The sequence below is a fragment of the Podarcis erhardii genome, assembly GCF_964252035.2.
Source record: "Podarcis erhardii genome assembly, chromosome: 3".
In the NCBI taxonomy this organism is placed as follows: domain Eukaryota; kingdom Metazoa; phylum Chordata; class Lepidosauria; order Squamata; family Lacertidae; genus Podarcis; species Podarcis erhardii.
The window spans coordinates 70,078,837-70,091,686 of NC_138507.1; the positions used below are offsets into that span (position 1 = coordinate 70,078,837).

General features: G+C 39.0%; 1 protein-coding gene across 7 annotated transcripts in view; it reads left to right on the forward strand.

Moving 5' to 3' along the window:
• SYTL3 (synaptotagmin like 3) overlaps window positions 1–12,850 on the forward strand; it is a 32,951-nt gene that overhangs the window by 3,865 nt on the left and 16,236 nt on the right. For 3 of the 7 annotated variants that reach the window (XM_081856519.1, XM_081856522.1, XM_081856521.1), the window contains 6 exons: window positions 1,780–2,252; window positions 2,999–3,208; window positions 4,165–4,229; window positions 6,813–6,867; window positions 10,210–10,276; window positions 12,134–12,206. In XM_081856519.1, the coding sequence (XP_081712645.1) occupies window positions 2,143–2,252; window positions 2,999–3,208; window positions 4,165–4,229; window positions 6,813–6,867; window positions 10,210–10,276; window positions 12,134–12,206 (580 nt within the window). In that variant the 5' untranslated portion in view covers window positions 1,780–2,142. Of the gene's footprint in view, window positions 1–728; window positions 2,253–2,998; window positions 3,209–4,164; window positions 4,230–6,812; window positions 6,868–10,209; window positions 10,277–12,133; window positions 12,207–12,850 lie in introns of those variants that run through there. The other 4 variants (XM_081856520.1, XM_081856524.1, XM_081856523.1 and 1 more) reach the window with 2 other exon arrangements.

Here is a 12,850-nt window from a genome sequence, read left to right on the forward strand (position 1 = left end):
TCACACTGCACACCCCAAACCTTGTACTTTGAGTAACCCTGTTCATGTGTATGTGTCTATAGTAAGTAGTTTATTGTTCCACACTGTATCTTCTGGTGTGTCCAAGATAGGCAATTTTTCTGTGTCAAGCCCAATAAACATCTCAGAGAAGGATATATGAACTGGGATCTTTCATGAAGGCCTTGCTTTCTAAATGTTAAGTTTTTGGATTTGTAGTATGTCGTCTTATAATAAGCTGTGCATAGGATCAATGTGTGTAATGCGTTCTGAACTTTTTATTGATCCTTTGAACAGCTTATTTATTGTATAAAATCATACTGCAACTATAATTCCAGTGACTTTACATTTAGGTGTAATTAGATAGAGACACAATTCCATCAGAGTTAGTCCTTCACCAACTTTTCATCTTATGTTGTGTTGCCATGGTTAAGCATGTGGTCCTGAACCCAATTGTTTTTGATGGTGCAGCAAATGGTAGAATATTTGCTTAATTTTGCAACATGTTTTAATAAGCTTTTTTGACATTGGGAGTAAACTAATATCCCCCTCCCAACCGCAGAAAGTAAGTGATCTGCCTTGTTTGACCCTCAGTGCCAGCATCAATCAAGGCACGGAACTATCTAGTTTAAATTACCGTAACTTGCATGGAGGCAGGGCCATAATCTGCTTTTGTCAGATGCAATGCACCTGATCCCTCCCACATCTTGTGCCTCCTCTGACTTTGTAAGGAAGGACTCTCTACAAAGACCTTAAACAATAGCAGAACATCAGGTGAGTGGCCTTTCAGTTAGTTGGAATCTATTTTTCACTCATTTGGGGCAGGTGAGAGTGGGGCACAGTCTCTCCAAAATCCATTCACAACTGCCTTAGGCTCTTGTTTAAAGTCCTTCTGGTTTTTGATTGTGTCATCTATATGTCCATATGAGTTTTCCTGTTCATCTTGTGTCTGCACAAAGTGAAGCCATAAGCTGGCATTGGTGCATAATGCCTGAAACATCTTCTAGATTTGTGAGGGATGTGTGTTGTCTCAGTGATAAACCACACTGTTTTTTGCAAGACCTTTTTATCTGCCTGAACAGACACAAACTAGGCACAATTCAGATGGCAGGCCCATTAGCTATTAAAGCCTATAAATAATTGATTGATAGTAAATACTTACTTTAGAACATCTCGCCTTCACACCATACTAGTTTTACTTCCATGGGATAAAAGGTTCAACAGCTAGCAGTCAGAGGGCATCGTATTCCAGTTAAGGCACATTTATCTTTGTGGTTCACTAGGAGGCAATCAACTGAATTTTTTCATGACACCTTTTATTATTTGGATTATTGGTATTCTCATTTTTCATTATCTTTTGCACAATCCACATAAGCAAAATGGCTTTTATACAAGCCTTTTTACACCAGGGTAAGTAACATGCTGATGGGCAATGGTGCTTATTGTAATGAGGCTGTTTGAAAGATGATGAATCATATTTCATAGCTCAACTGTGGCCCAAGCATACTATGAAACGATATTCTGACAGGATGTAGCTTTTGTTTTCCAGGAAAAGTAGAAGATAGTGATCTACTGCAGAATAAGAAAGGAGAAGTAGGTTGTTCTTTTTTCTGCATTCCTAAGAAATGCAATCCTAATTTCCTAATAGGAAATTTGTGAATTTAAAGCAATGGAGGTGGAGTTTCTCCCCCTTACACCTGCTGCTGCCTATCAGCTTGAATCATACCCCAATTTTCTTTGCAGAATGGTGGATCTAAGCCAAACCTCTCTCGTTTTTATCAGTTTAGAAACTACCAGCAGCAAATTGGGAGCCTGAAGTCATTTTATTTATACAAGACGATAAACTGCCTTCATCCAGCAAAGAAAGTGCCTTCAGCAGGTGATGAGACTGAAAATTATGGCGTATATGGAAAAGGGTTCTTTTCCTCTCCCTTCCATCTTATGACACAGTTCAAACGTATCTCTGATGAAAGATGTATGCAAGCAGTTAAAGTGACTCATAGATCTTTTGGTTGCTGAACCCTGCCCCTAGCTTTAAGCTCCAACTTTCCTTGGTGGGGGTGCTGAAGAAGATTAAAATTCTTTAAAAAACAAAACAATCAGACAAACAAACAAACAAAAACCTTCTAAGAATCAGAAGAGAAAATGACTCAGGAACTTGACCTCAATGTACTAAAGGGATTGGAACGACAAGTTGTTTTAGATGTCCTGAACCGTGATCAGATGTTGAGGAAGGTGGACGAAGAACGAATAAGGTATGTGGCCATTTTGGAATACAGCGTGCCATTGCATCTCCCTGTTTTATTTTCTTCTTTTCATCTATTCTTTGCTAAAGTCCTTTTCTCAGATTCTTTGTTAGACCATTCTAGTGATTAAATTTTAGATTAAATATTTTGCAGGAAGAAATTTATTGAATGGCTTTGTCATGACTGTTATTACAGTAGTTTTGTACATTCCCTACTCCTTGCACTAAGGGTGTTTTCAGATGGGTGATTATTGTGCATGCTCCTCATGCATGCAGTTCCCTATATGTGAGCCTATATTCCAGTCTAATCCAGATGTATCTTTCACAGCAAGCACATAGCATTGACCTGCTAGAGTTTTTCCAAGTTCCTGCCAAGGGCTCTAAGCAAGATTTGGAAAGCAATTATGATGTTTCAGTATGGTAGGAAGGTTCACTAGTAAATTCCTCCAACCCCCTTTTTAAAATTAAGGTGGTTATCTAGGAAAGCAACACAGAAGGAAGTCGCACTCACTCATCTCCATAGGTCAGCCAGTTATTTCAGCATGGTATTATATTGTTTAAATGTGGTGGAAGGTGAAATTACAGGTTAACCTTTTGTTTTTGGTTTACATTGGCTATTCAAATTACAGCATATTATTAATGAAAGTGAATTCATGCAGCTACTTAGAGAATAAGTGTGAATAATTGTTCATTTTTTTCACTCCTACTTGATAAAATATGTGCATATTTATTTATTTTTTTTCTGGCTGAGAACAGGAAACTGAAGCTGCAGCTGCAGGAACTTCGATGGAAAGGGACAAAAAACGCAAACCTGGAATATAAGTCTTGTGCCCGCTGTCAGAAACCTCTTGGAGTGCTAATCAACAGAGGTGCAGTGTGCAATGGGTGCAGTCACCAAGTATGCTCCAGATGTCGCATCACTTTGAATCGCTACCTGTGGAAATGCACTGTCTGCTACGCTCATGAGTGAGAAATTCTAGAGAAATTGCTCAGTAATATTTGCATTGTGGGTGTTTATGCCTTAGTTGCATTGGTCATGAGGATCAGGTCTGTAGGAGTTTCATAGCAGCCCTCTGCTATCAAGGAAGAAGGAGACAGAGGCAGCATATACTTTGGTGGGGAGTAGGACAGTGTGGTCCAATGCCCGGCCAGAGGACCACATGCAGCCCTCAAGGGCTTTTTTGGAGGCCCTTGGCAACATTTCTCACACACACACACACACACACACACACCACAGCAGCCCTCCCACCACCTTCCCAAAGCTGGGTAAGCAAAGTGCTGGGCTTTGGGAAGGAGACCTGAGGGCTCTGTCAGGGTCTCTCCACCTTCCCAAAGCTTAGTTAGCGCTTCCCCAGCTTTGGGAAGGAGGTGGGAGGGCTCTAGAACTCTGCCAGAGCCTTATAGCCTTCCCAAAGCCTGGCCGCAGCACCTTACTTATCCAGGCTTGGGAAGGTAGTGGAAGAACTAGGTAGGGGGGCATCAAATTTTGGGCTCACCTCCCCTCTCCATGCGACAAGGCAGTGTCTAAGGAGGTTCACACAGCGGGCACACTGGAAATATTATTGTGGAATTAACACACAACACTTGGTAGTCAGAGCCATAGGACTCCTTTGCATGCACCTTCAGTAGGATGGGAGTTGTTTTCCTGTAATGTAGTGTATATTTGAAGTCTAGAACTACATAGGTCTTTTTCACTTAATTAAAAAAATGAAATGAAAATGAAAGCTAAGATTTTCAGAAAGTTGAATTCTATGCCCAGTACCAAATTCTATGGGTTTTCTATTCTTGTGCATAATCTGGAAATGTCCTTCTGGGTTATGTAACAGTTGAGGTTCCAATGCTGTAATGATGGAGTTTTTGTGATGAGCTTACAGGTGATTTTGAAAATGCTTCAGTAAAAGGTTCAAATATTTGTTTTGCAGGGAACTTAAAGTGAAAGCAGGCGAGTGGTTCTTTGAGCAGCGATCAAAGAAATTTCCAGCTGAAGGTAATGCTTTTAAAAAGTAGCAGGAAGCTACACTATTAAATGCAAGATAAATTGATGGTCTGTTATTTTTATTTCACATTTTGTTCTCTTAGCAAGATATGTATAATCTGAAATAAGTAATAGTAAGTAAATAAGTAAGTAAGTAAATAAATATATGAGCACATAACAGTTACCTTTGGCTACAATGTAGAAGTATTTAGGGGCCTTTAGGTGCCAGGCATTAATGTTCCTTTTCAACCAGGCCTTAGGCTGATTAGCATGTGATACCCTTTTAGATGTGGGAGTGAAGGGGTTATTTATTATGTATTTTGTTTGTGTTTTTTATCTTGTATTTTTGTGTTGTGAACTGCCTTGGGCTCTATGGATGAAGGGCATTATACAAATTTAATATAAAAATAATTTTAACTAAGTACAATGCACTCTACCTTGGCTGTAAACTCTTAATAAGAATAACTGTTTCTTTTGAACTGATACCGATGCTGTGTTAAATTACAGATTCAGATACTACTCCCTCTTGGCTTTTTGTTGTATTAATGAGTCCTGAAGTGTTCAATTATTGTATATATTATTAGTGCCATTTTAAAAATTATTTGTAATGGACTTACAACAGAAAGTTCATATGCCCATATGTCAACATTTTGTAGAATTCAAATGAAACAGTAAAACAGCCTCACCAATAGTTTTGCACAGAGATTTTGCTTTCTTTGCCCTAGACTAGAGAATGAGACAGAAATGTATAGAAAAGAAAATATGAGATCATTTTACTGGAATTTATTTCTATTGGTGAAAGACAGTCTGAGTGCTTGGCTGGTAACTATAATTTGAAAGCATGCTGAAGCTGATCCAGTTAAAATCTGCAGTCCTGCACATGCTTGGGTTGCATAAATCAATAGAAGTCAGTGGAATTCAAACTGGCTTGTTTGGGTGCAGGATTACAGCCAAGGGAATAAATGTTCCCATTTTGTGACTCTCTTGGAGCAGGAATAAATTAACAGTGATGAACCAAAATTATAGCTGTTATTCTCTGTTAATTGCCTCTGTGACCAATCAATCCATGGTAATTCCTTCAAAGACAACACAAACTTATGACATAAGTGGAACAATATTTCAACAGGGAACTTCAGAAACTAGTGCTGTCAGTCCGTTAGACGTTGTTGTTGACTGAATTGGATGTGGGATCTTCTGCATACAAAGCATGCAACCCCTCAATCTGCTTTGGAGGGTCTCTCAATTATATGGAACAGATTTTGAATTAGTGGGGGCTACAGAGGAGAGGAGTGGGAAGTTCATTTGCACAAGTGGAACAGATCAGCATTGGGTACAACCCGTAAGAACATGTGCACAGTCTGCTTGTTTCTCATTTCATTTCTTTAATGGCCTCCAACCTATGCTGGCACATGAGGAAGGGCAGGAAGTGGCCTTTAGACATAAGATAGTGAATTAAGAGCAGCGGCATGCTTGCAACAGGGTTCTTGTAAAATATGCAACCACTTCCCTATTTGCTGGCATAACTCGGTCTGAAAAATCAGGCAGTCATTGTGAGAAAATATTTTTTATCAACAATTTTGTTGATTGTGCCAGAGAGTTACTTTATACAGTGTTAATAATTGATCTATTGCAGAATTATTATCTTTGTAAGTAGCTGTAAAAGCATACTGAGATTAATGCCCTGTGCTTTTATATATATATATATAGAGAGAGAGAGGTCTGTGCAATTCATCATTTGTTACATGTGATTGATGACAGAAGGATTGCTTGCTCTTAGTTGAATGTCCACCGTTTTATAAGCAGAAAGATTATTCTTATTAATACTATGATTTACATAGTTGGTACTTAGTTATACAGTTTGGGTGATAGCCAATGAAGTCATACTCTGAGTAGACCCATTAAAATCAACAAATCTAAGCCTGTTTATTTCAACAGCCCTATGTGTCCCTCCCCCCCCCCCTTATGTAGGAGTTACGTTCCTGCACACAAATGAAATTGTGTAATGACAGGGCGTTTTCAGAGGTGTTTCCCTGTTTGTGGGATACCCTTCCTAGTGAGGTGCATCTTTTTCTGTCAGTGTTAGCTTTCAGGAGGAATTTGAAAACATTCTTGTTTACTCAGGCATTTTGCAGGTGAAGAATACTGTTTTTGGCAACCCGGAGATCGTTGAATGAAATAATGATTTTAATTGCAACTATTTTAGAATGATTTCCCTGTTTTAGAATCCTTTTTTAAAATTGCAGGCGTGTTTGCCACCCTGGGCTCCTTTGGGAGGAAGGGTGGAATGTAAATTCAATGAATCAATTAAATTTTAAAAATATTGTTGTGCTGCTTGTATTACTGAACTTTTCAGCTGTAATTTAAGTTTCTACCATCTGTTATTGTACATTGCTTGAATCAATACCAATAACTAAATGTAAAACTACATTTTTCTAAATGGTCACAGAATCTTTTGAGCACTTTTAAGGGTTGGCGAAATTGAAGTATATTGACAACAATAAATGACAGCAAATTGTGACAAAGAACTGGTTTGTGAATAGAATTTTATTGCTAGCAAATGACCTTGATGGGTTTTCCCCCCCTCTTGCTTCACAGGTAGATATGAAACTGCTGGGGCAAAGCTCTTGGACTCTTATCAAGCACTACTAAGGTAAGGACAAGAAGGTGAGCTTGTCCTAGAGGTGGATGCAGTACAAGGAGTGTATTGTGCAGTACAAAATAATCTGCCCCCTGAAGCTACCTGCAGATGCCAAGGTTTAATTTTAAAAGCTTGCAATAGAACAAGCAGAAATCTGAAACTTATTTTGGTGTTTTTGCTGTGCTTTTAAAACAAGTTAGCATAGAACAAAACCTAGTAGGGCCCGAGTATTGTAGTGGTTATTGTATTGGATTAGGACCTGGTAAACCAAGGTTCAAATTCCCATTCAGCCATGAATCTCACTGTGTGACCTTAGGGCAGTCACAGTCTCTCAACCTAGCCTACCTCACAGGGTTGTTGTGAAGATAAAATGGGGAGTGGAAGGACCATGAATGTCTTCTTGGAAGAAAAGTGGGGTATAAAAGTAATAATAGAATAAAAGCAAGGCTGTCACCAAAAATGAGTTGGTCTCTAAAGTGCTACTGGAAGGAATTTTTTATTTTATTTTATTCCCATGTCAAGTTACCTACCTGCTGCCTGTAATGTCTCGTACAACTTATCCCATGCCTTGTTGTCATTACTTGGTATGTTTCCCTGCCACTCTCATTAGTAGGCAATTATGCGGCAGAATCACTTGATTCTGTTAGGTCATATAAGGCAAGTTGCACTAGATGTTATGGAGGAAGGGGAGGGACCTTAGCGCAGGGCTGCCATTTTTGGTGGTAGCCCCCATGTTTTTCTTAGCATGTAGTTGCACCCTTCAGACCAGTCAGCTTGTGCTCCATTTGGGTGTATGTTCATCAAAGTCCCACTGTACAAGCAAGCCAAGTACTGTCATGGAGGCTGTGATATTTATTGAGATGCTAGTGAAGCAGCAGTCAGTTTTTCGATAGGTAGCAAAGGATCTCTTGCAGCATCTCAGAAGATATGTGACGGAAGGCCCAGATCATGAGCAGTCGCTGACAATTCAAAACTTGTGTGCAACACTGCAAAGATTATGGGAGGCATCTATTGGATCACACATCAGTGGTTTGGGACAGCAAAATGTCCTGATTACATTCTCATCGCTTTCTATGATTTCTTTCAGGGGTCTCAGAGTGAGAGTTTTGTTCAGTGGGACAGGCAAGCCTGTTATATGGGCTCACTTTAGCTACAGTGGTGTAGTCAATCCTGTATCTAATATAGCAGGCCTGTCCAGCCAGTTGATAACGATCTACCAGTCGATCGCGGGCCGTCCCTGGTCGATCCTTGTTGATCTCCAGTGATTGACCAAAAAAACCCCAACTCAACAACTCTGATCTCGCTCCCTAAATCCTGGGGGAAACCAGCATGGAATTATGCCAGCTTTCCTTTGATCCTAGTAGGCTTGTGACAAAATTACAGCCATGCCCATCCAAAGCTCTGCCTCCCTCAATATTGCAGTACAGCCAGATACCGCTATGTGGCACTGTAGTATGGCTTCTTGGGGTGATCACATGGGGAACTGCAGTGCTCACAGTATGGTGGAGCAGGGATTCTCACCCCTACCTACGCTGCTAGACCGCTAGCTGTGACCTCACACATTAGTATGGTGGCCCTTAACCCTGAGACAGATTAAGTGGTTTGTTAATTTTCAGTAAAATCTTGCTCAATGCCTTGCTCTGCTGAAAGAGTAAAGGTTAAAAGTAAATACCAAGACTTTCAGGAATGTGACAGACAAGCAGCAAATATGTTGTAGAGGGAATGCTTATTGAATGTTTAAGTTAAGCATTAAGGCTGAAAAGTCACTTCTCAGCAAAATGCTTAACTCGGCCCTTAGTTGATGGTAAATATCACAGGATCTGCCTTAGTTCTCCTGAAGAAATATTTGGTAGATTCCCTTTCCCACTATTTTAAAAAGATTTCATGATACAATATAAAGCAAAACGTTTTTTATTATTCAATATAATACAAAATAATCAAAAGAGTAATCAGTATTACAATTAGTAATAACAGAATAACAGAAGAATAAAGTGGCTTAAATGTTTATTTGCACTATTTTTTTTTCTTATATAGTAAAATAAAATTCTTACTTACATTTTAGTACACTCTTGTACAATATCAACATTTTCTACAGCAACATATAATTTATCTGACTTCCCAATATCCTTGATTTTCTTGTAAAGTAACAAGACATTGGATTCTATCTGTATAATATTTCATGGTATTTTTCCTTATTTTTCAATGTTGTTAACCTCAGAATGTTAGTTGTTCCCACAACTTCCTAATAAAATTTGCTTTGCTCAGTTTTGGGGTATTTTTCCATAACTTAGCCTAAAGAATTCTTTCCAATGTCAAAATATACAGAACCTGCATCCAATACTGTGATGGTATACTTCATTTCACAGTCAATAGATGCAGCAGATTATCTAACGGATCTTAGACACTGAGAGCCAGTGTGGTGTAGTGGTTAAGAGTGGTGGACTCGTAATCTGGGGAACCGGGTTCGCGTCTCCGCTCCTCCGCATGCAGCTGCTGGGTGACCTTGGGCCAGTCACACTTCTCTGAAGTCTCTCAGCCCCACTCACTTCACAGAGTGTTTGTTGTGGGGGAGGAAGGGAAAGGAGAATGTTAGCTGCTTTGAGACTCTTTAGGGTAGTGATAAAGCGGGATATCAAATCCAAACTCTTCTTCTTATCTGTTTTGGAGGTTAAACTGAGAGGGATTTGTGGTATGACAAGTTTTGTCACCTCCGATATGAAATTCATTTTCTAGGAATGTCTGCCATTCCCCTGGTTATTTTCCTTTCATATTTAATCTCTACAATTATTTATTACCATGGTTTTTATTATTATATTAAATGATCAACACAATAAAGGGAATGATAAAAAATAGTGTGCTTACAAATTCGAGTTACTGTCCTTTCATATTCCACCTAATTTATAAATAAATATATTCCAGCATTATTAAATATAAACCATAAACCATATAAGTATAAATTTAAATGCCAATAAGTATTGTTTAAACATTGTTAAAGAAATACTACTGTTACCTACTATAAAGCATCCAATTACTTCTAACATAATCTGCTTTCTGTTTTATACACGTAAACAATTGATTAATTTTGCAGCCATCTCTGTTCCCTAAAATAAACTTATTTACCCTTTACATTAAATATAACATTGTTGGTCTCTAATGTCTAGTGCTGTTCTGCTTTGATTGATTTTTGTGATTATTTTATGCTATTATATTTTTATTGATTTTTTGGGGTGATTGATCTCTTTGAAATGGTGGTTGATGGGTTTTAAAATGGAGTATAGGAGATATAGCGAATACAGTATGTCAGAAATGAACTTACATCTTTATGGTAAAATTCTGTTCTCCTTAAATTCTCAGTAACATATCAGTGGTTCCTCCAACTCCCCCTCCATTTGCTGAATCCACAAGTGAACATAATACAGTGGTAATGTATACTTCTATCTTTCAGTTCAATGTAGCACCACATCTTTTAGCACAATTATTCCCTTTTAGCACATTTTCTTTTAATTTTTGTTTTCCTGACAGACTTGTGCCTTTGAGTGCATTTTATGTTTTTCAGAGTGCAGTCCTAAATGCACTTACCTAGCAGTAAGCGCCACTGAACTCATTTGTTAGTTTTCTAGATAAATATGAATGTTTTTGAAATAGGGATGATTGAAGAAGGTTGACTTGGTCCTATTGTACACCAGTGGCAAGGAGCAGAAGACTGACTGAAAGGCTGCAATCCTATATTGTCTCACTTGGACGTAAACACCATTGAATTCAGTGGGACTTGTTTTTTAATGGGCATGTACAGGATTGCAATACAGATTACTTTTGTTTCTTTATAAGCCACCAGGATGCGTCTTGCACCAGATTGCATACCTTTCGGCAACTGGTAAAGATACACTTCTTTACTCAGGCATTTGGGTGGGTGCATTGTTTTCCCCCTCCTGCTATATTGTTGTTTTTGCCATTCAGGGGATTTTGTCAATTTTTGTGGTCCTTTAACTTACTGATTTTAACGAAAGTTGTATATTGTTTTAAAATGTGGTATCTTAGGTAATTTGCCATGGGACCATTCAGTGAAGGGCAGGCTATATGTACAAATAAGTAAATATATCAATAAATTACTGCCCCAGCAATCAGAGTAGAAGTCCAATCAGTGTCAAATAATCTCTGCAGGGTTTCCCATACTTGGGTCTCCAACTGTTTTTGGACTACAATTCCCATCATACCCGAGCAACTAGCTAGGGATGATGGGACTTGTAGTCCAACAACAGCTGAAGACCCAAGTATGGGAAACCCTGCCTCACCCTGGTGCACCACCAAAAGTTGGGGCCAAACTACATATGACATGGATCATGTAGCTCTTTCCTTAAGTGCAAGGAAATGTGTGGTGGTGGTCTTTTTTTTACAAGGCATTGTGGGGTCACTGGGTGTGACATCCTTCTGCTGCAGGCCTAATCTGGATAGAGCCCTCCACATCTGCAATTTGCATTGTTAAAAAAAAGGTTCAGTTGAAACAAAGCCTGCCTGCGCTGGCTATATGTCAAAAAGCCAAAAACACTGTGGCCTTAAAGGGCAGAGCTACATGATTCATGTCACATGTAGTTTTGTCCCTGGCTTTTGCAACCAATGTTTGTCATGGGATTACTCCCCCAAATTCCTAAGAAGTTTCATGGGTGTTCACTTCTAAGGCTCCAACTATGTTTGCTAGGCAATGTGGAATATGTGTGTACCTTGATCCACAAGCCCAAAACAGATATTTCTGTATAAATGCAAAAATGAATTACACATGTTATTATCAAAATCCAGATGCAAGAACATAGGAAGCTGCTTTATACTGAGTCCATCTAGCTCAGTATTGTCTGCACTGACTGACAGTGACTCTTTAGGGTTTCAGACAGGGAACATTCCCAGCCCTACCTGGAGGTGCTGGCGACTGAATCTTGGACCTTCTGTGTGCAAAGCAGATGATCTACCACAGAGCTGCAGCTCTTCACCTAAATATGTTCCATTTGATAAGCTACTTGCTTTTATTTGTAACATCATTACAGCATATTTGTGCTGTGGTAGATAGAAAAGGATTGAATTGACCTGTGTGTCCTTTTTGCAAACACATACAGCTCAAGTCATGCCAAAACATTTCCCTTAATTGCTTGGCTACGGATATGATAGCTCTGTTTGCACACATGCACTTTTTTTTGTAGGTTTCTAAGAGCATGTGACTCGAGAAGCCTTGAAAACACAACTCCTTCTTTTACCACTTTTATCTTTTTATTTTCACCCTGTATTGCAGGAACTTGACCAGACTAAAAGTTTCCACAGGTCTATGGAAAATCTGTTTCTGACATTTACATCACATATAAAAAGTAAGTGTTCTTAAGGACTTTGCTATTCTAAAGCAAGCAGCAGAATGTTTCAGCTTGAGAGGATGGGTCAGGCCATTTAATGGAAAGCAGAGGGGAGAATTCAACCTCTTCTAAGTAGAGGAGTTGGTGGTTTTTTCTCCAGGGTCCACGAAGGGAAGCAGCTCCTCGTGTCAAAATTTTGAAAATAACAGGCACACTTGCTTCTGATTCCAGTACTACTTTTTAGTCTTACATTGTGGTCCTCCCACATTGTGTTTGGAACATGCGGGCTATTTTTTAATTGCTTAAGGTGCAGCTTGTTTACTTATGCTCTGAAGTATTCATTCAGCATCTTAATTTTAGTGAAAATAACAATGAGGTTTTCAAAAGTTGAAAACTGTTCCAGGGAACATTATTTGGTGACAGCATGGACACCATTCAATTGCTACTGTATATAGCCAGCTTCTGCTGCAAGCTGGCAAAAGTGATTTACTTGAGTTCAGTCCTCAAGAATAGATTGCACATCTGACCCAAATACTCAGTTGATTTCAACTTCACTAGTAGAGCTAGTGAAGTGGTAAGCCTGTACCTTAAGTGTACGACATAATGTTGCAAGTTGGAGGCTGACATGATTGAATTCCTCTCCATAATTGAACCTTCCCCCC